A 25,265-nucleotide genomic window follows, 5' to 3' on the forward strand; every position below is an offset into this window, starting at 1 on the left:
AAAGTTGTTTTGGGCAAAAGGGTGTCCTGTGGGACACACTGTGGCACACTGCACCTTCCATGAGATGTGTTTGGTTTTGTTTGTTGGTTGGTCTTCTTGGGGGAGTGGAGGGTGGATATGGAGAAATGGGGGAAAGAGTGGGATTAGGGGTCATGATGTAAAATTCTCAAGGAATAAATAAAACTTTTGGGGGCTTGGTTTTTTTTTTTGTTTTGTTTTGTTTTAGTGAAATTTGCAGATAAATGGATGGAACTAGAAAAAAGTCATCGTGAGTGGGATAACTCCGACCTCAAAAGACAAATGTTGTGTTTTGCTCACAGGCAGATGTTAGCTTCTCAGCATTTGATAAGTGTGCTTCCAGTCATGTAGCTACAGAGGCTAAGTACCGTGTAAGGGCTCAGGGGAAGCAGGGAACCTCCCCAGGAAGGAGGACTGGATGGTTATGGACATACAGGGGAGCGTGGAGCTGGAGAATTAAACAGGGAAAGGGAGGAGAGAGGAGTAAGGGGGATACAGGGAGGAACTGCTAACAGTAGGAGTCATTTAACAGAGCTATGGAAACCTGCCGCTGTAGGAGCTTCTTAAAGCATATACAGAAATAAGGGGGGGAGGGGGTATGGGATGTGGAACAGTTGGAGGGTAGACCTGGAGGGGAATAAAATCTGGAGTGTAAACATGAATAAAATAAAATAAAAACATATACAGAAGTGAAAGAAATCTAAATGGAATGATCAAATAATGAGGGAGGGAGGGCGGAGGAGTAAGGAAATCACATTAAGCAGTAAGACTATAAATTGGCTGAATGAAATCCAGGGTTGTTTTTATTTTTAATGCATTCATGCATATTTCCTCGCCTATGCACAATAAGAATACAAAAAACTTAGTCACCACGATCCCTGCCAGAGGTGCTTTCTTTGAACCCAACCTTATCTTGCTCCCAGCTGAGTGACATAGGATGTTCACAGCACGTGAAATGCTTTCCCAGCGGCTAAACCGTATCCCAGGAAGATGGGGTAGAGCCTCACGTACCACAGGGGCTTTCGCAAACACCGAAAGGCAAATACCTCTATTTACAGAACGAAGGGGGACTTGTCTAGAGGAAGGCGAGTTATAACGCCCATCTTAAAACTCCGGTTTAAACTGAAGAAAGAGCATCATTGTCTAAAAGGTTCCCTCTCTCCGTGTTTTACGTGCACGGCTCACGTTGCTTCCCACCACGCCTCCGCTACTGTTTGACTCCTTCAAGCGCCAAAAGCTTCCACGAGATACCCTAACCTTTGAGATTAAAATGAGCATCCTGGAAATGCTTTGTTCTCCCCAGTAAATGCCAGAGAAGTAAAAGAAAAATGCAAACAAGAACATTGTATAAGAACGTTATGCTTCTTCTTAAAAAAAAAAAAAAAAAAAAAATGCAACCGCACTTGTAAGCTGTTCATTCGTGTAAGCAGTTTGAACCTAAATCATCTCTCAGAGCACCCCAATGTAGTTATTTGACTTTGGCTAAGGTTAGGCGACATTTCTAATGATTCCTCGTGTCTCAGAAAGTAAATAGGGTTGGCCATCCTGTCTGGAAAGAGGAAGCAGCTGAACTTTTTCACCTCAGTTCACCTGAAGGCTGTCGCCTCCTCCCATCAATGGCAGTGACTCACCACAGCAGATGTGCCTCACTGAGGAGGTGCACGTGTTATTTGAGACGGTCTCCCGTCTCTGACGGAATTACCAGCGATCAGTAAAATTAACTTCATCGCATTCTGTTGAATGGTCCCTTGTCTCTTCATTTTTCTTTACAGTGCAAAGAGCTATTTCTATAAAGAGACTTGGGTTTGAACCTGCAGCAGAAATGGTTCCTACAGAATCCAGTATATTTTATCACCTTGATATTTTGCCACTGATGCACACAACCTTCCCTCTTACCTCTTGTTAGGAATTGTAGGGAATTTTTAAATATGGAGAATCTCTAGGCTTGCAGCCATATTGAGCGAGCTTGGGTTTGTTCGCTTTCTTTTAGTTTGTAACACTGTGCTTTGCTATAACAATAACGCCATCAAAGATGAGGGAATGTACATTACATAGATGTACTGGCATGCCATAATTAAGTCCATTGTCTTTGAAGTTTGTTGTTTTGTTTTGTTTTGAAGGGTGGATTGTTTGGGGGGGTGTTTTTGTTTGGTTGGTTTGGCTTTTGGTTTCGGTTTGAGATAGGGTTTCTTTTGTGTAGCTCTGGCTGTCCTAGAACTTGCTTTGTAGACCAGGCTGGCTTTGAACTCGCGTAGATAGAAATCTGCCTCTGCCTCCTAAGTGCTGGGACAAAAGGTGTGTGCCACCACACCCAGCTAAAGATAATTCTTATACAATCATCTCGTACAATTAGTATATGCTCCTAAATAATAATAATAAACCAGGTCTGGCACAGTGGCTTGAGAGCCTGAGCCTGGAGCCTGGCAACGTAGCAAGACCCGGACTCAAAATGTGCGTGTGGGGGTGGGGGTGGGGGTGCGGGTGGGGTGTGTGCGTGTGTGTGTGTATAGATTAATTATGAAAGTCTAATCTTTCATATAACCAAGTGGATCTTAAACTGTGTACAATCATATGTTGAGTATTAGAGCTCATAGATCCAGTCTGTGTAGTGTTTCCTACATCAGGTATACTGGAATGGCTTCTTGCACAACCCGCAGTGCCCTGGGCCCTAATTAACATGTATGTCTCTGTATGTTCTAAAGATGCTGAAAATTAAATTGGCCTGCTTAGCCGATCAGCCCTTTGCTCTTCCCTATACTGCTACCCTGGCACACAGGAGGAGCCCTGCAGAATATGGCAGGAGCTTGTCGTTTAATCTTGTCTGGGGTGTAACAATTGCTTTGGCACCTGGCTCCCTGACAGTTGGTCTGTGGAAAGTTTTTGAAAGCCAACTTGGATAGCACATTTATATTCTGTATTCGTGTCCTTTCCCAATCGAACTCTTAATTATTTTTCTTCACACCCTGCTATCGCTGTGGCATGAAAAGGCCATGTTAACAGCTATCTCTTTTCCTGTTTATGAGCTAGAATACTTTGAATCTTTAACCTTCCTCCAGGAGCTTTCAGGAGTTTCAGGGCTACTTTTGTTCCTTTCTGTTCATTTAAATTTATGAAATAAGATACAAGACATTTAAGCCATGTTAATTGGCTTAAACTTTTGGGGGGTTAGAAAGAGGTTATAAAAGTAGAAAGGAGGAAGTTGTGAGAAAAGTAGAACTGTGATCTGTCAAAAGTCTCCCTGGACTTGGAGCTAGCAGCCGTTCTTCAAGCTATGGACAACTCTGTCTATCTTTACTTCCTTCTAAAGCCAATCCAGGCCAACTTAGCAAAGGTACTAAGGAAGGCCGAAGGGTTGGGATCCTTTGTGTGCCTCTAAAGTAACATCCAGCAGTCTCCCAAAATCAACCAGAAACTTCGTTCGGTTCATTTCAAAGCAACAAACATTTATTGAGCGCATAGTGTGCTGAAAATGGTACTGTGGGGAATTAGGGAATAAGACGGGAGTGAGCTCCAAGGTAGCAGAGAGGGAAGCAAGCAAGCGGCTGGGCTGCTGCAGGAAGAGGGACCTGCTGACCCTTCTGTAAGCACAGCAGAAGGCTCTACAGAGAGAAGGCTCTACAGAGAGAAGGCTCTACAGAGAGAAGGCTCTACAGAGAGAAGGCTCTACGGAGATGCAAACAAGTGGCTGAGACGAGGTGGGTCTTCCAAAAAGAACCCCTAAGGACTCACAGATTTCCACCAGGAAAGACAGGGAGGGGTAAACCAGGTGATCTTCAGCCGTGGGCTGGACTCTGGGTAGGAGGCAGAAAGACCAAAAAAATTAAACCTGACCCCAGGAGTCAACTACAGTTGACCTCCAGAGTCAGCTAACCTGGACCCATGGGGGCTCACAGAGATTGAAGAGCATACATAGGCTGGACCTGGGCCCCACAAACATTTGTAGCAGATGTGCAGCTTGGTCTTCATGTGGGTCCCCTAACATTGGAGCGGGAGTTGGGAGGCTATCTTTGTTTCCTGTCATTGGATCCCCTTCCCCTAGCTGGACTGCCTGGTTAGGGAATCTAATCACCACTGCTACATTTGGAGGATACAGGAGGCAGACTCCTTAGCTCATCCTTGGAGGTAGAGTGTGAACTTCCAGTTTCAATAGAGGAAGAGCACATGTGTAAGTCCACGGCCTACTTGACTATGGAAACAATACAGTTCCCATGACATAATTTATCCTATTTAAGGTTATGCTGTAACTTAACACAGACATCACCATAATGGAACAAATAAATATGAATACATACATACAATTTTTTGGTTGTTTTGTTTGTTTGTTTTTAAGATTGATTGATTGATTGATTATATATGACTATATTGTAGCTGTCTTCAGACATACCCTAAGAGGGCATCAGATCCCATTACAGATGGTTGTGAGCCACCATGTGGTGATGTGGTGGCTGGGATTTGAACTCAGAACCTCTGGAAGAACAGTCAGTGCTCTTAACCGCTAAGCCATCTCTCCAGCCCTATGAATAAATTTTAATAACAGCACATAATAGCTTTTATATAAAACAGTCATCACTCTGTGTGTATGTGTGTGTGTGTGTATTTTCTAAGCCAATTTCTAGAAAAGCAAATTTCTAGAAATTCTGAATAAAGAACTTCTCCATGTGCTGCTTGTTTGGGGTTTGGTCAGTTTGAAATGATTTAGAATCTAGTGTCTTGCAACCAGTCTTTGAAGTCAAAAAGGGAAGAGGGCCATGAGGCTACATGGCTCATTTTCAAAAGCTAGCATATTTTTATAATTATTTATTTCATTACTGCTTTTTGTTCTCTCTCTTTTTTTTTTTTTTTTCCGGAGCTGAGGACCGAACCCAGGGCCTTGCACTTGCTAGGCAAGCGCTCTACCACTGAACTAAATCCCCAACCTGCTTTTTGTTCTCTTAAATCCTCATATTAGCTAGGGTTACTACAAGCCAAATGCTGCAGACTGAGAAGCTTAAACAATTGTGAGACACATTATGTTCTCATGATTCTACAAGCCAGAGGCCAAGAAAGGTTGGCTCTTTCTGAAACTATTGCTTAGTTTCCAGATGGTCAGCTTCTAACCAGGTCCCCACAGGTCTCATGGACACATTTCCTGGATGTCCCTATACACTGCAATTATTTATTATGAGAGTATGTGTGTGTGTGTGTGTGTGTGTGTGTGTGTTGACAGTGTATGTGTGGGGGCACACACATGCCATAGCCCACAAATGGGACCAGAGAACAGCTTTGAGGAGTTGGTTCTCTACCACAATGGGTTCTGAAGATCAAGCTTAGGTGTCAGGTTTGTGCAAAAAGCCCTTTGTTGGAAACCTTTGAGAAAATGCCACCAATCAACATCGAGTTCTAGAGCAGCCAGCCATTGCAATGAAGTCTGTACACAGGTCACCACACTAGAACAGAGGCCCATCTCTCAGCACATAAATGCATAAGCAAGACACCCCACCCACCGCTTCCTGAGCATTTTTGTCTAAGGAACAGAGTAGTTACCAAAAGACATGGCTTAAATCTTTCGCTCACACCATTTTACCATCTTGCTAACTGAAAACGAGGCATTTATCTCGTCCCAATAGGCAGGAGCTAAATAGGTCGGAACTTCTAAAAGATAAAGAAACTAAAGTATACGACAATTCCCCACAAGCCCTGAAAAGACAGGCTGCGTTAAATGTGTATAGCTGTTACGAGATGCATTCTCATTTTGGAAATATTAAAAATGCAAGATGGAGTGTGGGACTTGTGTCTAAGTTGAACAAAACTGGTAACTTAGAATCCGAGCTGAGGGTGCAAGGCACTGACTTTGAAAACAAAAACCCATCTGTGGGCTTGAGAGATGGCTCGGGGCTTAAGGGCACTTGCTGCTCTTCTCGAGGACCTGGGTTCACATCTCACCCCCACAGCAGCAGACTCACAACCACTTGTCACCCCAGCTCCAGGGACAAACCTCCTCTGGGCTACACAGGACCTGCACTCCTGTGCACATACCCATACAAGAAACATAACACAACAGTTCTTTAATTAAATAGATCGTAAAGCTGCAAAAGTCATAAATCACATTTAGTAAGCTTTTATTTTATTTACCAGTATTCAGTTTCATACACACACACACACACACACACACACACACACACACACATACACACATACACACACACATACATATTCATTGGGATCCATGCATTCAACATATATGCACTGGGCAGATATGTAATTTTTTTTCCAAATGTATATCAACATACACATGATTATATATCCATGGATATATCCACAGATTCATATTCAAGTTTAAGGTTAGAGAAAAATAAATGGGGCACAGTTTTAGGGCAAGCCTTGGGCCAGGAGGCAGAGAGCCATGCTCGCCGCTGGCTGACACAATGGGCAGCTCAGCAGTTCCAACACCGTGATCACTTGGGAGTTCTCAAAATTACTGCCTGGCCCTCCTCCCTGAGATTCTGATTTAACTGGCTTTGTGAGGCCTGGGCATCAGGGAGGTTTTTTAAAGCTCCCCAAATGATTTTCGTGTGCAGTGAAGGTTGAAAACCCCTGGGCTAACAGAATCCTCAACAGTAACGGGAATTCTCCGAATTGCCTGCTTACGTAGCACTCTTCTCCCAGCTGAGGCGTTTGTGTCTCTCATAGGCGTTTGCCAAAAAACAACTCCACCATAATTTGTACCCCATGAGGCTCTCAACTGACTGTGAGATAGTACTTACCCCTTACAATTCCTTATGCGGCAACTACAGAATATCTTGGGGGGGGGGGGTCAGTCTAGAACAGGAGCCTGAAAACTCCCTGGAGACAAATTTGGACACTTGATTATTTCTGACAACAAGAGATTTTTATGGGAGCTCGCCATGCCTGCTTGTTTCTATGTCGTCTATGCTGCCCTCTCCCTATAACGACATCATAAGTGCAACAGATGAGCCATCAAATCTGAAGCCATTCACTGCCAGAGGAGTCTATGAAGGACCAACCAGTCCGCATCTAGAGAAGCAGTAGAGTTGACCACAGTGGCAGAGATAAGGATTCTTCTAGCCTATCACCAAGACGAACCGCAAATGCTGCCTTGCGTCTGTCTACTATCGAGCAGGTGGGTCGTACTTATCGGGTTCTAACACCTGGATGCCTCTAAAATCCGTTTATGAAGGTGCTCAGGTCATAGTTCAAAGCTAAGTTAAGCATGCTGTATGAACGCACCGAGGAGAAGATGAACTACAGTTGCAAGATAAAAATGTAAGCAGTACTCAGGACACACTTATAAGCTCAGCATCCAAAAGGCTGAGGCAGGAGGATGACAAAAAGACAAAATGCTGGTGGAGTGGACTACAATGGTGGAGCAAATAATAAAACACCAGAGTCTGAAGAAGAAGAGTCTGGGAGTCAGACTGCGGGGGGGCTCCCCTGACACCTGCCCACAGCTCATCACAGAGCCCCCATGTCTGGGGGACATGGCAGACATTCTGATAAACCTGTCATATGTGCTCCATCTAGATTCCACGGTACTTTAATCAACTAACTTCTGGTTTTTCCTAGTCTCGTTTTAGTTTTAAAAGTAGCTTCCTTGTTCTGAACTGTTTCTCAAGAAGTACTCTAGCCAGCGACTTCCCATGGGAGCAGTTCTCTGCAGTAAAAGATTTAGAAGTTGAAAGAGCCACTCTATTAGATATTGACTCAGCTACTACGAATTATTTTAAACTTGAAAACATTATGGAGGCACACTAACTCCATTTCTTCATCCCGCCACTAAAAATAACATCGCTAAGACTTATTAAGCATTAGGCCTGTAAGTATTTTAAAGGCATTTAGTTTATCAGTTTTTAAGATTATATATTACAGTCAAAAGTCCAATATTTGCTCCGGCCAATATTATTCTGCAAGAACTTTATCTGCAGATTTCCTCAGAACCTTTGAGGTTGATCGTATATCTAGTCTATTGTTGGGATCATCAGCAAAGGTGCTTCAAGAAGAAAGCCTTTAGATAAGATCACAGAAGCCTGATACTGCCCTCCACCTTATGACTGAGCTTGGAGACCCCACTGTGGGAGCTGGTGGAAGGAGTGTAGGAGAAGAGGAGAATTGCAACCCCATAGGAAGAACATTATCAGCTGGCAGGACCACCCGAAGCTCCCAGAGACTAGACCACCAATCAAGGAGTATACAGGGAGGAATCCATGAATCCAGATACATGTAGCAGAGGATGGCCTTGTCTGACATCAATGGGAGGGGAAGCCCTAGGTCCTGTGGAGGTTTGATGCCCCAGTGTAGGGGAATGCTGGAACTGAGGTGGGAGCTGGTGAGTGACGGAGCACCCTCGTAGAGTCAAAGGGGAGGGGGGAGGCAGATGTGGGATGGGGGGTTATGGAGGGGTAACTGAGAAGGGGGATATCATTTGAGATGTAATCATTCCATGCTCAATAAAAAATAAAAATGAAAAAAATCACAAAAACCTTTCTAGTTTCCTTTGGTCTTGTAACACTCTGACCAAAACCCACTCAGAAGGAAAGGCTTTGTTTTAACATACACTACCAGAACACAGGCCATCACTGAGCTTGAAGCAGAAACCATGGAGGAATTCTGCTCCCCTGCTTGCTCTCTGGCTGTCCCGGGGGTAGGAAGGGCAGGAGGGTCATGCTTAGCAGCATCCCAGCTTGCTCTCTGGCCGCTGCTCAGCTGGCTTTCTTATACAGCCCAGGACTACCTGCCTGCCTAGGGCTGTTATGGCCACTAGCAGACTGGACCCTGCAACGTCAATTAACAACCAAGACAATCCCACCACAGACATGCCACAAGCCCGTGTGATCTGGGCAATTCCTCCATAGACTTTCCTCTCAAATGACTCTAGTTTATGTCAAATTGATAACGGAAGCTAAGACAGAAGCACAAATAAATTATTACTAAGTTCATTCCAAATGAGCTGTGGAACTGGCAGCCATCGCAAATAGTGATTTCCTCTTCTGAAATTCTATTCATTGAGACTAAACAACCCAAAGGTGACAGAAGTCCTACCTACTACCTGGGAGCCAATCAGGTCTTTAGGAGAGTGGAAAATTAATTAACCCTTTCTTGACAGCTATTTGTATAACACAGAGCTCGTGGCCATTTGATTATACCTACATGCTTTCCCTTGACGCTTTCTTTGTTCTTGGGGTTTGAGGCTCAAAGTGAAGAGAAAGATATTTTACTGAGGTTCGAGTACAGCAAGAGTTCTTTCTTGGTGGCTGGGAAAAATTGAAAACATGGTGTTTAGAGGAGCCCTCATTGACAATACTCATGCCTCTCCTTGTGGTGGTTTGAATAAGAATGGTCTCTATGGGACAATACATTTGATTACTTGGTCCCAATTCGTAGAAATGTTTGTAAGGATTAGGAGGTGTAGCTGAAGAAATAAAGTTTCATAGATGTGAAAAATAAAGCTATAAAAACAAGGTTCTGAGAAATACATCTGACATCAGGATGCCTAGTGATATGACAAACTTGTGACCTTTCTGAGAAACCAACATCTGACGTCAGGTTGCCTAAAGATATGACAAAGTTTTGATGATCAAGATATTGAGTCAAAGTGACCAGGCTAAACTAAGACAATATAATAATAACTGTTCTCAGAAAAACTCCCTACCCCTCCCTGTGGTGAATCCGGAGGACAACCACAAGATGTCATCCTGACCCTGCCCGACCACCCAGTTCTCCCCTCCCTCCCCCCACCCCCTGCCCCACCAAGGGACGTGCCAACTTAGCCGTTTCCCAGTGATTTTCCAAGGCCAGGTGCAGAGCTGGATGAAGAAATTGACTGACTAAGCCAAGAACAGCAGCCCCTTGAGCAGACTAACCAATGCCTGACAAGATCCTTTGTCCTGTGTTCCACCAGTGAGAATAAGCCAGCTAGTCCTGTTGCTGAAGTCTGCCCTCTGTAAAGTATAAAAGTTTTGTGCTTTTTGAGTTCAGGATTGCCTCTTCCTGCGTGGATGAGCAACCCCACATACGAGGATCATTAAACCTCTTGCCATTGCATCGGTCCTTCGTCAAACTGTGTTCTGTGGGTTACACACCTGAGCTAAGACCACCTCGAGGGTCTTACAACATGGCCTTGCGGGAGGAAGTGTGTCACTAGGGTGAGCTTTGAGATTTCAAAAGACACAGATGCAAATCAAGACAAGAGCACTCATCTAAGAGTGGTGGAACAAGCCTTTTATCCGAGCAGGCAGGAGGCAGAGGCAGATGGATCTCTGTTTTAGGCCAGCCTGGACTACAGAGTGAGTTCCAGGAGAGCCAGGACACAGAAAAACCTTACAGGGGTGGGGGGGGCACAGATGGAGACCAGCTCTGAGTTTTGTTAGAGTTGAAGAGATGACTCAGCAGTTGAAAACACCTGTCTTCCGGTCTCCATCTGTGACCAGACCTGAGGCTGTCCCACAAAAACCACTTCTCCCACCACAGCAAGTCCTGGATACCTCAACACACTGGAAAAGCAAACTTTGGATTTAAAATCATATCTCAGGATGATGATAGAGGACTTTAAGAAGGATGTAAATAACTCCCTTAAAGAAATACAGGAGAACACAGGTAAACAGGTAGAAATCTTTAAGGAGGAAATAAAAAAAATCCCTTAAAGAATTACAAGGGGGGGTTACATGAAAACACAACCAAACAGGTGAAGGAATTGAACAAAACCATCCAGTATCTAAAAATAGAAATAGAAATAATAAAGAAATCACAAATGGAGACAACCCTGGAGATAGAAAACCTAGGATAGAGATCAGGAGTCATGGACACAAGCACCACCAACAGAATAAAAGAGTTGAAGAGAGAATCTCAGGGGCAGAAGATACCATAGAAAACATTGACACAATAATCAAAGAAAATGCAAAATGCAAAAAGTTCCTAACCCAAAACATCCAGGAAATTCAGGACACAATGAGAAGACCAAACCTAAGGATAATAGGTATAGAAGAAAGCAAAGGTTTCCAATTTAAAAGGCCAGTAAACAAAATTATAAAAGAAAACTTCCCTAACCTAAAGAAAGAGATGTCTATGAACATACAAGAAGCCTACAGAACTCCAAATAGATTTAACTAGGAAAGAAATTCCTCCTGTCACATAACAGTCAAAACACAAAATATACAAAACAAAGAAAGAATATTAAAAGCAGTAAGGGAAAAAGGTCAAGTAACATTTTATATGTTATATATGTTATATGCATACCTATCAGAATTATACCAAACTTCTCAACAGAGACTATGAAAGCTAGAAGATCCTGGACAGATGTCATACAGTCCCTAAGAGAACACAAATGCCAGCCCAGGCTACTATATCCAGCAAAACTCTCGATTAACATAGATGGAAAAAACAAGATATTCCATGACAAAACCAAATTTACACATTATCTTTCAACAAATTCAGTCCTACAATGGATAATAGATGGAAAACTCCAACAAAAGAAGGGAAACTATACCCTAGAAAAAGCAAGAAAGTAATCTTCTAGCAACGAAACCAAAAGAGAGCGACACAAACATAATTCCATCTCTAACAACAAAAATAACAGGAGACAACATTCACTATTCCTTAATATCTCTTAACATCAATGGACTCAATTCCCCAATAAAAAGACATAGACTAACAGACTGGATATGTAAACAGGACCCAGTATTCTAATACATAGAGGAAATGCACCTCAGTGACAAAGACAGACACTACCTCAGAGTAAAAGGCTGAAAGAAAATTTTCCAAGCAAATGGCCCCAAGAAACAAGCTGGAGTAGCCATTCTAATATCAAATAAAATCGACTTTCAATCAAAAGTTATCAAAAAAGTTAAGGAAGGACACTTCATATTCATCAAAGGAAAAATGTACCACAATAAACTCTTAATTCTGAACATCTATTCTCCAAATGCAAGGGCACCCACATTCATAAAAGAAATGTTACTAAAGATCAAAGCACACATTGCACCTCACATAATAATTGAGGATGACTTCAACATCACACTCTCATCAATGGACAGATCATGGACACAGAAACTAAACAGAGACACAGTAAAACCAAAGAAATGTTCAACATCCTTAGTCATCAGGGAAATGCAAATCAAAACAACCCTGAGATTCCACCTCACACCAGTCAGAATGGCTAAGATCAAGAACTCAGGTAACAGCAGATGCTGGTGAGGTTGTGGAGAAAGAGGAAGACTCCTCCATTGTTGGTGGAAGTATAAACTACAACCACTTGTAGATACAACCACTCTGGAAATCAGACTGGAAGTCCTTCAGAAAATCGGACATCGCACTACCTGAGGATGCATCTATACCACTCCTGGACATATACCCAAAAGATACTCCAACATAGAAAAAAGATACATGCTCTACTATGTTCGTAACAGCCTCATTTATAATAGCCAGAAGCTGGAAAAAACCCAGATGCCCTTCAATAGAGGAATGGATACAGAAAATGTGGTACATCTACACAATGGAGTACTACACAGCTATTAAAAACAATGACTTTATGAAATTCTTAGGCAAATGGATGGAACCAGAAAATATCATTCTGAGTGAGGTAACCCAATCAGAAAAGAATCACATATGGTATTCACTTACTGATAAGTGGGTATTAGCCCAAAAGCTCAGAAAGCCCACGATACAATTAACAGACCACATGAAGCTCAAGAAGAAGAAAAACCAAAATGTGGGATGCTTCAGTCCTTCTTAGAAGGGGGAACCAAATACTCATGAGAAGTAAAAGGTGGGAGGGACTTGGGAGAAAAGAAGGAGGGGAGGGGGAAAGGGGGACAGGATTAGGTATAAGAGGAGAATTTGAACAAAGGTGTGTATGAATAGGGGGATGGGGCAATGGGGTTACCACGAGAAAGTCTCAGATGCCAGAAAAGCAAGGCTCCCAGGACCCAGCAGGGATGAGATTAGGTGAAATGCCCAACAACGGGAAAGTTGAACCTGTAGAGACCATATCCAGAGGTTAGGCAAGGCCCCCGGTTGGGGGATGGGGTCACCACCCTTGAAAATTTTAACCCAGAATTACTCCTGTCTAAAGGAAATACAGGGACAAAGTGTGGAGCAGAGACTGAAGGAAAGGCCATCCAGAGACTGCTCCATCTAGGGACCTGTCCCATATGCAGCCACAAAATCAGCCACTATTGCTGCTGCCAAGAAGTGCTTGCTGATAGGAGCTTGATATAGATGAATCCTGAGAGGATCTGCCAGAGCCTTACTGATATAGATGAGGATGCTTGCTAGCTAACCATCAGACTGAGCACTGGGACTCCAATGGAGGAGTTAGAGAAAGGACGGAAGGAACTGAAGGGGTTTGCAACCCCACAGGAAGAACAACAATATCAACCAACCAGACCACGCAGAGCTCCCATGGACTAAAGCTCTAACCAAAGAGTACACATGGAGTCACCCAAGGCTCCAGCTGCATAGGTAGCAGAGGATGGCACTGTCTGGCATCAATAGGTGGAGAAGCACTTGGTCCTATGAAAGCTTGTGAGATGCCCCAGTATAGGGGAATCCAGGGCGGGGAGACAGGAGGGAGTGGATGAGTGAGTGGGGGAGCACTCTCATGGAGGCAGGAGTGGGGAAATGGGAGGGGGGAAGGGGATAACATTTGAAATGTAAATACATAAAATATCCAATAAAATAGAAGGAAAAAATAAATTTAAAAAAAAGAAACTCCAAGTTCCAGCCAGCTGCTCTATTCCTACCTCCATCTATCCCTCAAAAGCACCCTAGAGTTTACCAGCATAGCTGGAAGCCACCCATCTAACTCTTCCGTCCGTTCATGAGTTGATTGGCGTTTATGTAAGATTATCAGAGGGTGACACTCCAGCCACGTCTTCAGACTTCATTCTCCTGAAGCATATGTGAAATGAAATGTTTGGCTCATTTCATGTTAATATTAATCTCTTCTTGATTGGTTTCCTAGATCCAACCAAAGAGCCCATGGAACCCAGGGGTAGGAGATCTCTCCCTTAGTGGTGGTAATAAGACCAATTCAGGATCCTCTGCCAGAGGCTCACGAGCTACTCAACAACCCGTAAGTGTCACCAAGTCAGTTTCTCAACTCTGGATAAAGTACGATATGCCTAGGGCAGCAGGTGGAGGCTTAACAAAAGGAGGCGACTAGAAAGCAATAATTTAGGGTGCTGTTGACAAAGAGCCCTTCTCCCCGGGGCCCTGGGCAAGGCTGCACATCCAGCATTCACTTTGGACAGCATTGCTTTGATAAGAACATGAGTGGAAGTAACATGTGACAACTGGACATGTCAGGGCCCCTTTTCATGGTTCATTATCCTCTTCCCCTTGCTGACAGTGAAGATGAACTCCCTCCTAGCCTCAGTCCATGAGCACTGGTCAGAGAACCCAGAGAAGTCACCATGTGTCTGTAGCTTGGACTCTTTAGTAAGCCTGTGAGAGTTTAGGGTTGTGTCAACATAAGCTTGCTCATGCTGACTTGTGCATGAGTTACGAGGTAGTCTTAGTTTTGGCCAGTGACTATAATTATAGAATACAAAAAAAAATGCTATTCCTAAGTGGACTCCCTTAAAGATACAGATGAGGAGCTAGAAAGATGGCTGAGTGGTTAAGAGTCCTTGTTGTTCTCAGTGAGGATCTGGGTCCAGTTCCTAGCATCTACATGGTGACTCACAACCATCCACAACTTCAATTCCAGGGGGTCGGATGTCCTTCTTCTAACCTCTGTAAGTACCATGCACCCACCCTACATAAATACATACATATAGGTAAAACATTCATACATATATATGTATATACGCATGTGTGTGTGTGTGTGTGTGTGTGTGTAGATATTTAGGAGTCAGTAAATGGGGCAGAGCCATGAGGTATAAGAGTTAGTAATGAGAACCAGAAAAATAATGTTCATTACTGTTTCTCTAATCCTACATTTACCTTTCAAGAACATGAAATATATTTATATCATAAAATACATCTTAATTTTTTCCAAAAAAATCTTTATAACACCTTATAAAGGAATTTATTATTTTATTTTAAGAGATTTCAAGTCTACTCCTTTAACTCACTTTTGACATGAATCTGACACCCAGGAAATTATATTTTGTGGTAAATAAGATTATTGATGGATCCATTACATAATGACTATAGCATGATCTAGCAGTTTATGTCCCCTTCAGAGAGACAACGTGGAGATGTAAATCCTCTGAGGAACGGATCTGCATAAAGAGACTTTCCTCACTCCACTGCCACGTTCAGATCTTGAAAGTGATAAAATGCAGATGCCTGCAGTTGCAATCATAAAAATGTAATTGCTGAGAAAAAAAATTATTTCTGATCCATTGGAGGAATTTATTGCCAAGGGATGTAGCGTGTAAGTTATCACACTGAGGAAAGGAAAGCGAATGATTGAAATATATCCCAGGCTGAGCGTCCCTGCAAATGACCTAGTGATTTACCTGGGCTCAAGAGAAAGGGGGAAAAAAGATTAAAGATAAATCAGGTTTGGTAGGGAAGACTTACTATAAAGAGAGCAGAATAAAGATTTATGCATAGATGAATTAAGAACTTGGAGCGATAGCATAGTATCTACGACCAATTACTCCAAAAATTAAAATGTAATTTCAATCTTGAACTATGAACCAAGATAAATCATTCCTGTGTAACCCCATGAGCGAAAGAATGTGACATAAAGGCAAACAATGGGGAAATGTGAGAATTTTTAATGGGACTAGTAAAATGGTTACTTTAATGTAAAGGAAATGAGCTTCTACTAAAATGTCTTTAGCATAATGAGGCACTGTATCATCTGACTATATAAACCATGCAACTATTCAAACTAGGAACTCCGGGGGTTGGGGGGACACAGATAAGGGCACAACCTAAGAGTCTATTGATATAAAAATCAATAAAATTTGATATGTATACATGAAAACTATTAAGTCATTTTAAGAAAAGGATTTTTTTACCATTGGTCAGCATGAGTGAACATGAAACTTTTATTCTCAATAATGTTTCCGTTATTACAGTAAATAATGTCTCCAGGCACAAAAGAAACATACTATACCATCTCATCCTAAAGGAAATCGCAAAACAGTGTAAAAGAGTGGTTTTCAGGATCTTGGAGATGGGGGCTATGGGAAATGGGAAGTTTGGTCAAAGGATACAAATTTTCAGTCAGATGATGAATTAAGTTCTGGGAGTCTAATTTCTGAGTAGGATAATAACTCTAGTTGACTATATAATATACTTGAAATTTAATGAAACAAATGTATAGTTTAGATATACTTTAAGTGTCTTTGCTCCACAAATACAAAATGGAACTTATAGACAAAATGAATATTTTCACTAATTTGGCTATGGTGGTCATCAGATAATGCACATGTGTATCAGACCATCCCGTATAGATGAAAACATAATTCTATCAATTGAATGTTTTAAATAAAAACTAACCATCCTAGGTCGGAGGCAGAATGTGATCGTATATCTAGCACAAGATTATTCAGGGAAAATTCAACCTTTTTATAATTTAAAGGGATGATCTGTGCTTGACAAAACCAACAGATCAGGAGCTAGAGCAATGGCTCAGTGGTTAAAAGCACTTGGTGCTTTTACAGCGGACCCAGAGTCTGAAAATCAGGTGGCCCACAGCCACCAGCAATTCTAGCTCCAAGGGATCTACCACTCTCCAGGACCTCTGGAGGCACCTGCACACTCGTGGGTTACCCACACACAGGTGCACATGTGTGTTTGTGTGTGTATTCATATGTGTGTGTGTTTGTACACACGAGTGAAAATAAATATTTGTAAGTGATAGACTTTTAAAAGCTGGGCATAATGTCCTATAAGGTCAGTTACTTTAAAACAATAATTCTTTTACTTTAAAATGCACTGGGATTTTGCAAGGAGAACCCTATGATAATGAAAACCAAGCGTATGTCCCGATAGCTCTGCTCTGCTGGCACATCGCTTCAGGAGAAAGTTCTTACACCCAGCAGCTATCCCATAAATTGTTAATATTTGTAATTTCATATGACTTGACTATTGCCAAGACCTATAAAAAATTTTCAGCTGGGGTATTGGCAAAGTGATATGCCAAGCCTCCTTTAAGGAATCGATAAACATTTTATAACTCGACAAACAACAGAAAAGATAAAGTTGGCATCGCATGAGCAGGTGACTCAGAGCTCCTGAAGGACAGGCTCTGGGTTCCCTTCCCTGGTCTCAGTTCCTGCTGGCCAGGGAAAGCACGCACCCAGGTGCCGCATCTAAGGCTCTAACATTAGTTCCTTCACATCATTTTCACCCTCTTAACTTTCTGGGTAGAATCAATACCATTTAGAGACATGATTATGATAGTTTCAGAACATACCAGGACACACACAGTTGTGACCCTCGTTTCTCTTCATGTGAATTCCTATTGGCTGATAGAGCAAGGTACTTGACCAAAATCTCCACTAGTTTCCCCTCTTCCGTAAATGCTAGCTTCTGATTGGATGTGACGTTGCATTCCGAGTGATGCCAGCACTGGAATCCCAGCTGAGGACAGGGGTTTGGGGTTAGCCTGGGCGGGTTAGCCTGGGCTACAGAGGGAGTCTCAAAGGACAAATGAAACTGAGTTTCTCCACACTGCTTTCTCTACTCAGAACAATATGGTTGCAACCTTTATGAGTATCGAGTTCTAAGTGATCAACTCCAGTGGCACAACTTCATGGGGGGTGGGGGGAGTAATGCTGTGACACCTCCAAAGTAAAGGTCATTTCCCTGCTCCCACTCTTTTAAGTGCACAGGAGCTGTGCTGGTTAGGTTTTCTGTCAATCTGAACAAGCTGAGGTCATTTGGGAAGGATGAATCGCAAACGAGAAAATGCCTCTGCACAAAACATCATGACCAAGAAGCAAGTTGGGGACGAAAGGTTTTATTCAGCTTACACCTCCACGTTGCTGTTCATCACCAAAGGAAGTCAGGACTGATGCAGAGGCCATGGAGGGATATTACTTGCTGGCTTGCTTCCCCGGCTTGCTCAGCCTGCTCTCTTAGAGAACCCAAGACTACCAGCCCAGGAATGGCACCACCCACAGTGGGCTGGGTCCTCCCCCGTTGATCACTAGTTGAGAAAATGCCTTACAGCTGGGTCTCATGGAGGTATTTCCTCAAGGAAGGCTCCTTTCTCTGGGATAACTTTAGCTGTGTCACGTTGACACACAAAACCAGCCAGTACAGCCTCCATCAGAAGTTCCTGTAGGTACCTCTCTGGTGGCATTTGATTTGTTTGTTTGTTTAATGGTTGATGTGGGAGGGCTCAGTGGAACCACCACTGGGGAAGTATTCCTTAGGATGTATAAGAAAGCTGAGCAGGCCATGGGGAGCAAGGCAGCACTCCTCCATGGTCTCTGCTTTAGTTCCTGCTCAGACTTTGACTCATGATTGACTGTGAGCTGTAGGATGAAATAAACCCTTTCCCCTCTCCAAGTTGCTTTTAGTCACAGGATTCATCACTGGAATAGAAAACTACCTAAGATGGGAACAAAACTGAAGAGTTGTCAAATTTTGCTTGAAACTTTCCCCTTGGCCAGGCATGGCTAAGACCTGTCAGACCTGTCAACCTACCCCCTAGAAATGCTAAGGTAAGGGGACCATGTAACGGAGAGGTAGCCTGGGGTACTTAGTGAGTTCAAGTTCTGTCTAGGTTACAGGGTATGAAGCTCTGTCTCAGATCCACCCCCTAGCAAAATTTGGTGAAAAGTATGAGAAATTGATTGATGAGTTTTTCATATCTTGCCCACTATCATGGGCAAGATATTTTTTGTAACTAATTCTGAGGAAATAACTCATTTGCATAAAGATGTTCAGCGGGAAATGTTTGTTTTTATTTTAGGCATGATCTCATGGCTTTTTTTTTTTGGGCTGGCCTCTAATTTGCTGTGTCGTTGAGTATGACCTTGAACTGTGTGTGTCCTGTGTATGTTCTAAAACTATCACAATCACCTGATTGATTACTGGGGCGCTGCCTCTGCGTTCAGTTTATGAGGTGCTCTGGCTCAAACCTGGGGAATCTCCAAAGCTAGGCAAGCATTCGGTGAACTGTGCTGCATCTCCAACCAACAGACAGCATCTATAATCGTCCAAAAGGGGCTAAAAACGGAAACATCCCAAAATGAGTGGTTGCTTTAAATAAAAGCAGGGATGAAGCTGTACCGTATGTAGCTAACAGAAATGTTGAATTGCTCTTACGAAGAATGGGGTTTGCAGAGGTGACTCAGAGGTTAAGAGTGCTTGCTCCTCTTCCAGAGGACTTAGGTCCAGTTCTCAGCACTAACATGGAGGCTCACAACTATCTACAACTGCGGTTCAGGGGATCACCCTTTCTGTCCTCCGTGGGCACCAGGCACATATGTGCTACAGGGACACAGACATACAGGCAAGCAAAACAACCAGACACGTAAATAAATTTAAATTTTTTAATAGGAAAGTTGGTTTGCAGATATAGTTTAGTGGTTAGAGTGCCTGCCTAAAATGTCTGTGTGCCTGTGTTGAGTAACCGGCACTCAAAATAAAACAAAGTAAGGCAGGGAAGCTGCAAAAATAGCATTTTAATGAAATCTATACAGCATTTTCTCCACTGCGTGTACGTATGTGTGTGTGTGTGTGTGTGTGTGTGTGTGTGTTTGATGATTAGTTTTCATTGTCAATTTGACACAATTTATAATCACCTTCGAGAAAGATCTCTGATGATGTCATTCAGGGTTTTCTTGATTGTGTCAACTGGGAAGACCCAACCTGAGTGTGAGCAGGTACCATTTCATGGGCTGGGCTCCAGACTGAATTCAAAAGGAGAATGCCAGCCTAACACTGGCAAGAAGGCATCAATCCACTGCTCTCTGCTCTTAACTATGGATCAATGTGACCAGTTCTGTCCAGCTCCTTGTGGTGGGTTGAGTAAGAATGGCCCTGTAGTAAGCTCATATATTTGAATTCTTAGTCACCCAGGGAGTGGCACTAAGGATTAGAAGGGTTAGGAGAAGTGGCCTTGTTAGAGAGATGTCAGTGCGGGGGGGAGGGGGGATCTCTCTCTCTCTCTCTCTCTCTCTCTCTCTCTCTCTCTCTCTCTCTCTCTCTCTCTCTCTCTCTCTGCCTGTGAATTGGTATGCTCCTCCTCCAGCACCCTGCCTGCCATGCTCCCACCATGATGATAATGGACGAAACCTCTGAACCTGTAAGCCAGCCCCAACTGAATGTTTTCTTCTATAAGAGTTGCCATGGTCATGATGTCTCTTCACGGCAACAGAACAATGACTAAGACGCTCCTGTTGCTGACACTTCATTGCCTGTGTGAACTGCAACCTAGAAGTGTGAGCTGAATTAACCTACTTTTGTCTTGGTATTTTACCACCGAAACAGGGATAGAAAATAACAGTTTTCAGTGTATATGTATCCACTATACATATATTCAATATAAATATGTGTATGTGTTACCCAGGCTACCTCATCCTTCCAAATAACAGGCTTGGCAGGCCTGCACTATCCACTGAATTTATAGTCTCTGTATTATAAAGTTCTAAGAGAATGCCCACTATTTTGCTATCTTAGAAGGAAATGCACTAATGTTTGTCTCTTGGTAGTAAATTGAGTGTCTTTTAATTTTCTTTACCCTGCTCCTGGGAGATTCTAATTTTTTTTTTCAGTAAAATGAAAATAAAGCCAGATAATAGTGACCTCCAAAGACCGAGGCTGGAACTCTGAGCTTGAATTGAACCTGGGAGAAAGAGACATGCTGGATAGATGATAGACAGACAGACAGATGACAGATTGATAAATGATGGATGGATAGATGGGTAGATAGTTGTGTTTTGTCGCTCAGTGGATGGCTTAAGTACTACTAATTTCAGGTGTTAATGCCTTTGAGACAGCAACACTTAATACACAACTCAGTTGTCAGCAGTGATAAATGTTTTAAATGTCTTCCCAGTGGTAGGTCTCCATCTGTGCTCAGTAAAAACATGCCCCATGTCTGTCCTCAGACTGCTCTGCTGTGCATCCCCAGGAAAGACAAGAACACTTGGATAATCAGATATACCATCAATGTAGCTTTTCACCCAAGAAAACCTCCATGCGTGACGTGAAGTAGGTCAAAGGGGATTTCCCTTACCAGTTTTGCTGTTAAAGGTAAAATATTTAGGTCTACATCAATGTATTGATTCCTTCAAACACTGACAAATACTCGGTGTGGGACAAGAACATGATATGGTAATTAGGAGAATATGATCAAAACACATCTAAGGTATGAAACCAGTTTGTGTGCATCACTTATGATAATAAAATATTTTTTTAAAATACAAAAGTTCAATACATAAAATCAGGTCTTACATGATGACTAAGTCAAAGAGTCATTATTTATATTATCAAATGATTATTTGTTTCATAGAAGACTATTACAAAATTCCTTTAACTGCTTTTCTCCCACATTTTTGATAGTTTATAGTGTACTTTGTGGCAAATGAGACACTATGTCTCTTAGTTCAAACCACTGAAATTCTCTAATAATAAAGATGGTTGAAATCATACTAACTTGCCTCAGTTTTTAAGCAAAATAATTTTCTTTTTTTTTTCTTTTTGGTTTTTTGAGACAATGTTTCTTTATGTAGCCCTCACTGTCCTGGAACTCCCTTTGTACACCAGGCTGGCCTCAAACTCACAAAGATCTGCCTGCCTCTGCCTCTTAAGTGCTGGGATTAAAGGCGTGTGCCACCATGCCCGGCTAAGCAAAATAAATTATATCACAATGTTTTACCTCTGAAGTCAGGGAGATGGTCCAGCAATAAAGTCGCTTGCCACACAAGCCTGACAACCAGGAGAGAACTGACTCCACAAAGTTGTCTTCTGACCTCTACACATATGCTACAACACAGTGCCACTCACACTCATCATGTGCACACACACATAGGCAGAAGAGGAGGAGGAAGGGGAGGCGAGGAAGAAGGAAGAGGAGGAGGAGAAGAAGAAGAAGAAGAAGAAGAAGAAGAAGAAGAAGAAGAAGAAGAAGAAGAAGAAGAAGAAGAAGAAGAAGTAGAGGAGGGAGAAGGAGGAGGGGAGGGGAAGGAGGAGAAAGAAAAGGAGAAGAGGAGGAGTTAATTGTATAAACCTCCTGATTTTATGGAACACACATAAAGTCCCAAGCACTTAAAAGAATGAAGCAAGAAAATTTTAAAAATATATTTTGTACACACACATGTGTACAGTTAGTGCAAAAAAAGTATCTGAGAGAAAACTCATAAAACTTTCAAACTTATATTGTTAATATTAAATATATGCTTTTATATTTTTATTTTCAATATTTTATAAAATTTATTTGATATATTGTATATATTTTAATAGCAACTTATTTGAGGAGGCTTAAGACAGGGTCTCCATGTATGGACCTGACTGACCTTGAACTCCCAGAGTTCCTTATTTGAACTGCCTGGGTCATGAGGTTTTATTCCAGCAACAGGGAAATAACTAAATCAACAGACAAAAGTATCATCATCATCATCGTCACCATCATCATCATCATCATCACCACCACCACCATCATCACCATCATCATCACCATCCCCATCGACTCTTTAAGATGCTAACATTCTTAGCCACTGTGCCTCCTGAGTGCTGGCTTTCCTTGGCTCATTGCTATTCCCACTGCTTTAAATAACGCTCAAACATGGCTGTTGCACATTGCAGCATCCAAAGTGCCCATACCTGGATTATCAGAGGCTCCAGCAGCTTCTCCACAGTGAACGTTTGGATCTGCAGATCCTGCATGTCCATCTGCAGGGTTATTGGTGTTTCTGCTGACATGTTGCCTGCACACAGGGGGCAAAAAAACAGAATGCTTATCAGTGGAGAGAAATCTTTCCAAAGAAGAGGGTTCCTGACAATCATAGGATAAGTGAGACTTCTATTTGGCACTTCTTTTCAGTCCTCTGAGATCAGGGTACTAAATCCACCATGAAAGAAGCAAGACACTACCAAGCTGTTCCCTGAAATTATGCTGCCTGGGATTAGTGCTAATGAATGCTAGCAAGTTCATCTGACTTTAGACTCATCAAATGGGTTTCCACCTGGTCCGCAATCTTAATTTAAAGCCTTTGTCAATCTCTGGACATGCATCCAACAGCAGGTAAGTCATTTGTTTCCATACACCCACAATGCTCAGGTGGTCTCTACGTTTGCCCATTCTTATCAAGACGTAGAGGAGACACAGTACATAGGATGCATCTCTGTGTGTTTTTAAGGTCACTTATTTGAGAATTTGGGTTGTAATTTGAATTTTGGGTTGGGGCAACTTTATTGCTTGATTAGAAAGGAAACTAATAAAAAATGTGAGTAGTTATTGTTAGAGAAAAAGGAGAAGCCGTGGGAAAGCATTGATATTTGGAAAAAGATATATCAGCTTGAATGAGAAACGTTCCTGTGGGGAACTCAGATGTCTGAATACTCCCCACCCCTATTGGAGGCACTGTTTGGGGAGGTTTAGAAGGTGTGGCCTCACTAGGGTTTGGCTTTGAGAGCTTAAGGTCTCGCTCTACCGCTAGTTTGCTTTCTGCTTTGTGCTTGTGGTTGAAGAAACGAGTACTCAGCTTCCTGCCCGTGCCACTATGCCTGTAGCTTGCAGCAGTGCTTCTGTACCTGGTGGACTCTTAAAACCCTGGAGCCATAAGTCCAAGTAAATTCTTCCTTTCCTGAACTGCCTTGGTCATGGTGTTTTATCACAGCAATGGGAAAATAACTAAGTCACCAGAGAAAATGATAATAATTAATATTATTATGAATGAGTCTTTAAGATATGAAAAGCCTTAGCCACTGTGGTAGTCTACACCACTAACCCCTGCACCTAGAAAAGCAAAGAGAGCAGATCCCTGTGAATTTGAGGCCATCCTGATCTACACAGTGAATTCCAGGCAGCCAGGGCAACATAGTAAGACCCTGTCTAAAAAAAATTAATAATGATGATGATGAAAGTCAAGAGGATGGGGAGATGGTTCATTCATTAAAGTGCCCACTTACAAGCATCAAGGTCTGAGTTGTGATCCCTATCACCCGTGTAAAATGGAGGTAAAAGTAGGTATAATCCAGGCAACAAGGAGGCGAAAACAAGAGGGTTTCTGGGTTTGCTGGCAAGCCAGGCAGCTGAGTTGACAAGCTCCAGGTTCAGCGAGACATGCTATCTCAGAAGCTAAGACGGAGGACTGGTGTAAGGGCTCGGCAGGTAGAAGCACCAGGCCTGACAAGCCTGAGTTCAATCCCTAGAACCAAGTAAAGTGGAAATGGAAAAGTAACTGTGCAAAGTTGTTCCACACTCCACACTCACGATACCCACATGTCGCAGTACACAAGGAACACGAGTCAAACTGATCACGGCAGCGGCAGTGCGTTTCTCACTGTCTGCCCCAGTGTTCTGGGTTCCTGAATGAAAGACAAACAGCTCAATGGCCGGGCCACTTCCTAACCTCCTTGTGGCTGATCTAGCCCCCCAACCCCCGATATTTTTGAGTTATTACTTACTAATTCTATACTCCATCTTTGCTACCCTAGACCCCATCGGGGACCGGGGGTGGGGGGGTCACCCGGAGCCACTCCCCACACACACACATGAAGTCTATGCCCTCTGTTCCATGACATCTTTCTTCTTCTCCTTCACCTTCCCCAGCATAGCAGATCTCATTCTTCCTGCTCCTCCTCAGTCCCTTGCCCAGGAATCCTAAAAGTCCCTCCTCTGTCTCCCTACCCAGCCACCGGCCCGGGCAACTTTATTTACCAATCAAAACCAACTGGGGCCAGGGACCTTCAGTCTTACATACAGGATGCTACAAACAGGTTTTCTTTTTTTAAATCTAATTAGCATGAGAGTAGAAGCAGCTACTTCTCCCCCCCCCCCTTTGTCCATTAAAAGGGCCTTTCTCTCATATATACATTGAATATAGTTCTAACAGTTAGGTAAACTACAAGGTGTAATATACATCAGCAATGTCTAGTCTATTAACTTTGTCAGCTTAGGTCTATTACTCTAACATCTCTCCTAACTTAAAGAGCTTTGTGATTTTATATCTTAATTATGTTTTGATTTTAACTTGTATTACCATCTGAAAAACCATCTTGACAAATCTAGATCATCTTTCTTAATGCTTAAACAACTCAAGTTTGATTATGAGACTATAACTAGTCTTCAAACCTGTCAGAGATCTGAGAATGAATTAAATATTATCTGAATA

The 25,265-nt window shown here is 42.5% G+C and overlaps 1 protein-coding gene across 1 annotated transcript in view; it reads right to left on the bottom strand.

Annotated features, from left to right (window-relative positions):
- Positions 1 to 25,265, bottom strand: part of Ctnna3 (catenin alpha 3) — a 1,495,245-nt gene that overhangs the window by 1,437,612 nt on the left and 32,368 nt on the right. The window contains exon 2 of the mRNA XM_032888434.1: positions 22,753 to 22,856. Coding sequence (XP_032744325.1) covers positions 22,753 to 22,851 — 99 coding nt within the window. The 5' untranslated portion in view covers positions 22,852 to 22,856. The remainder of the gene's footprint in view (positions 1 to 22,752; positions 22,857 to 25,265) is intronic.

The sequence above is a fragment of the Rattus rattus genome, chromosome 18, assembly GCF_011064425.1.
Source record: "Rattus rattus isolate New Zealand chromosome 18, Rrattus_CSIRO_v1, whole genome shotgun sequence".
Taxonomy (NCBI): Eukaryota; Metazoa; Chordata; class Mammalia; order Rodentia; family Muridae; genus Rattus; species Rattus rattus.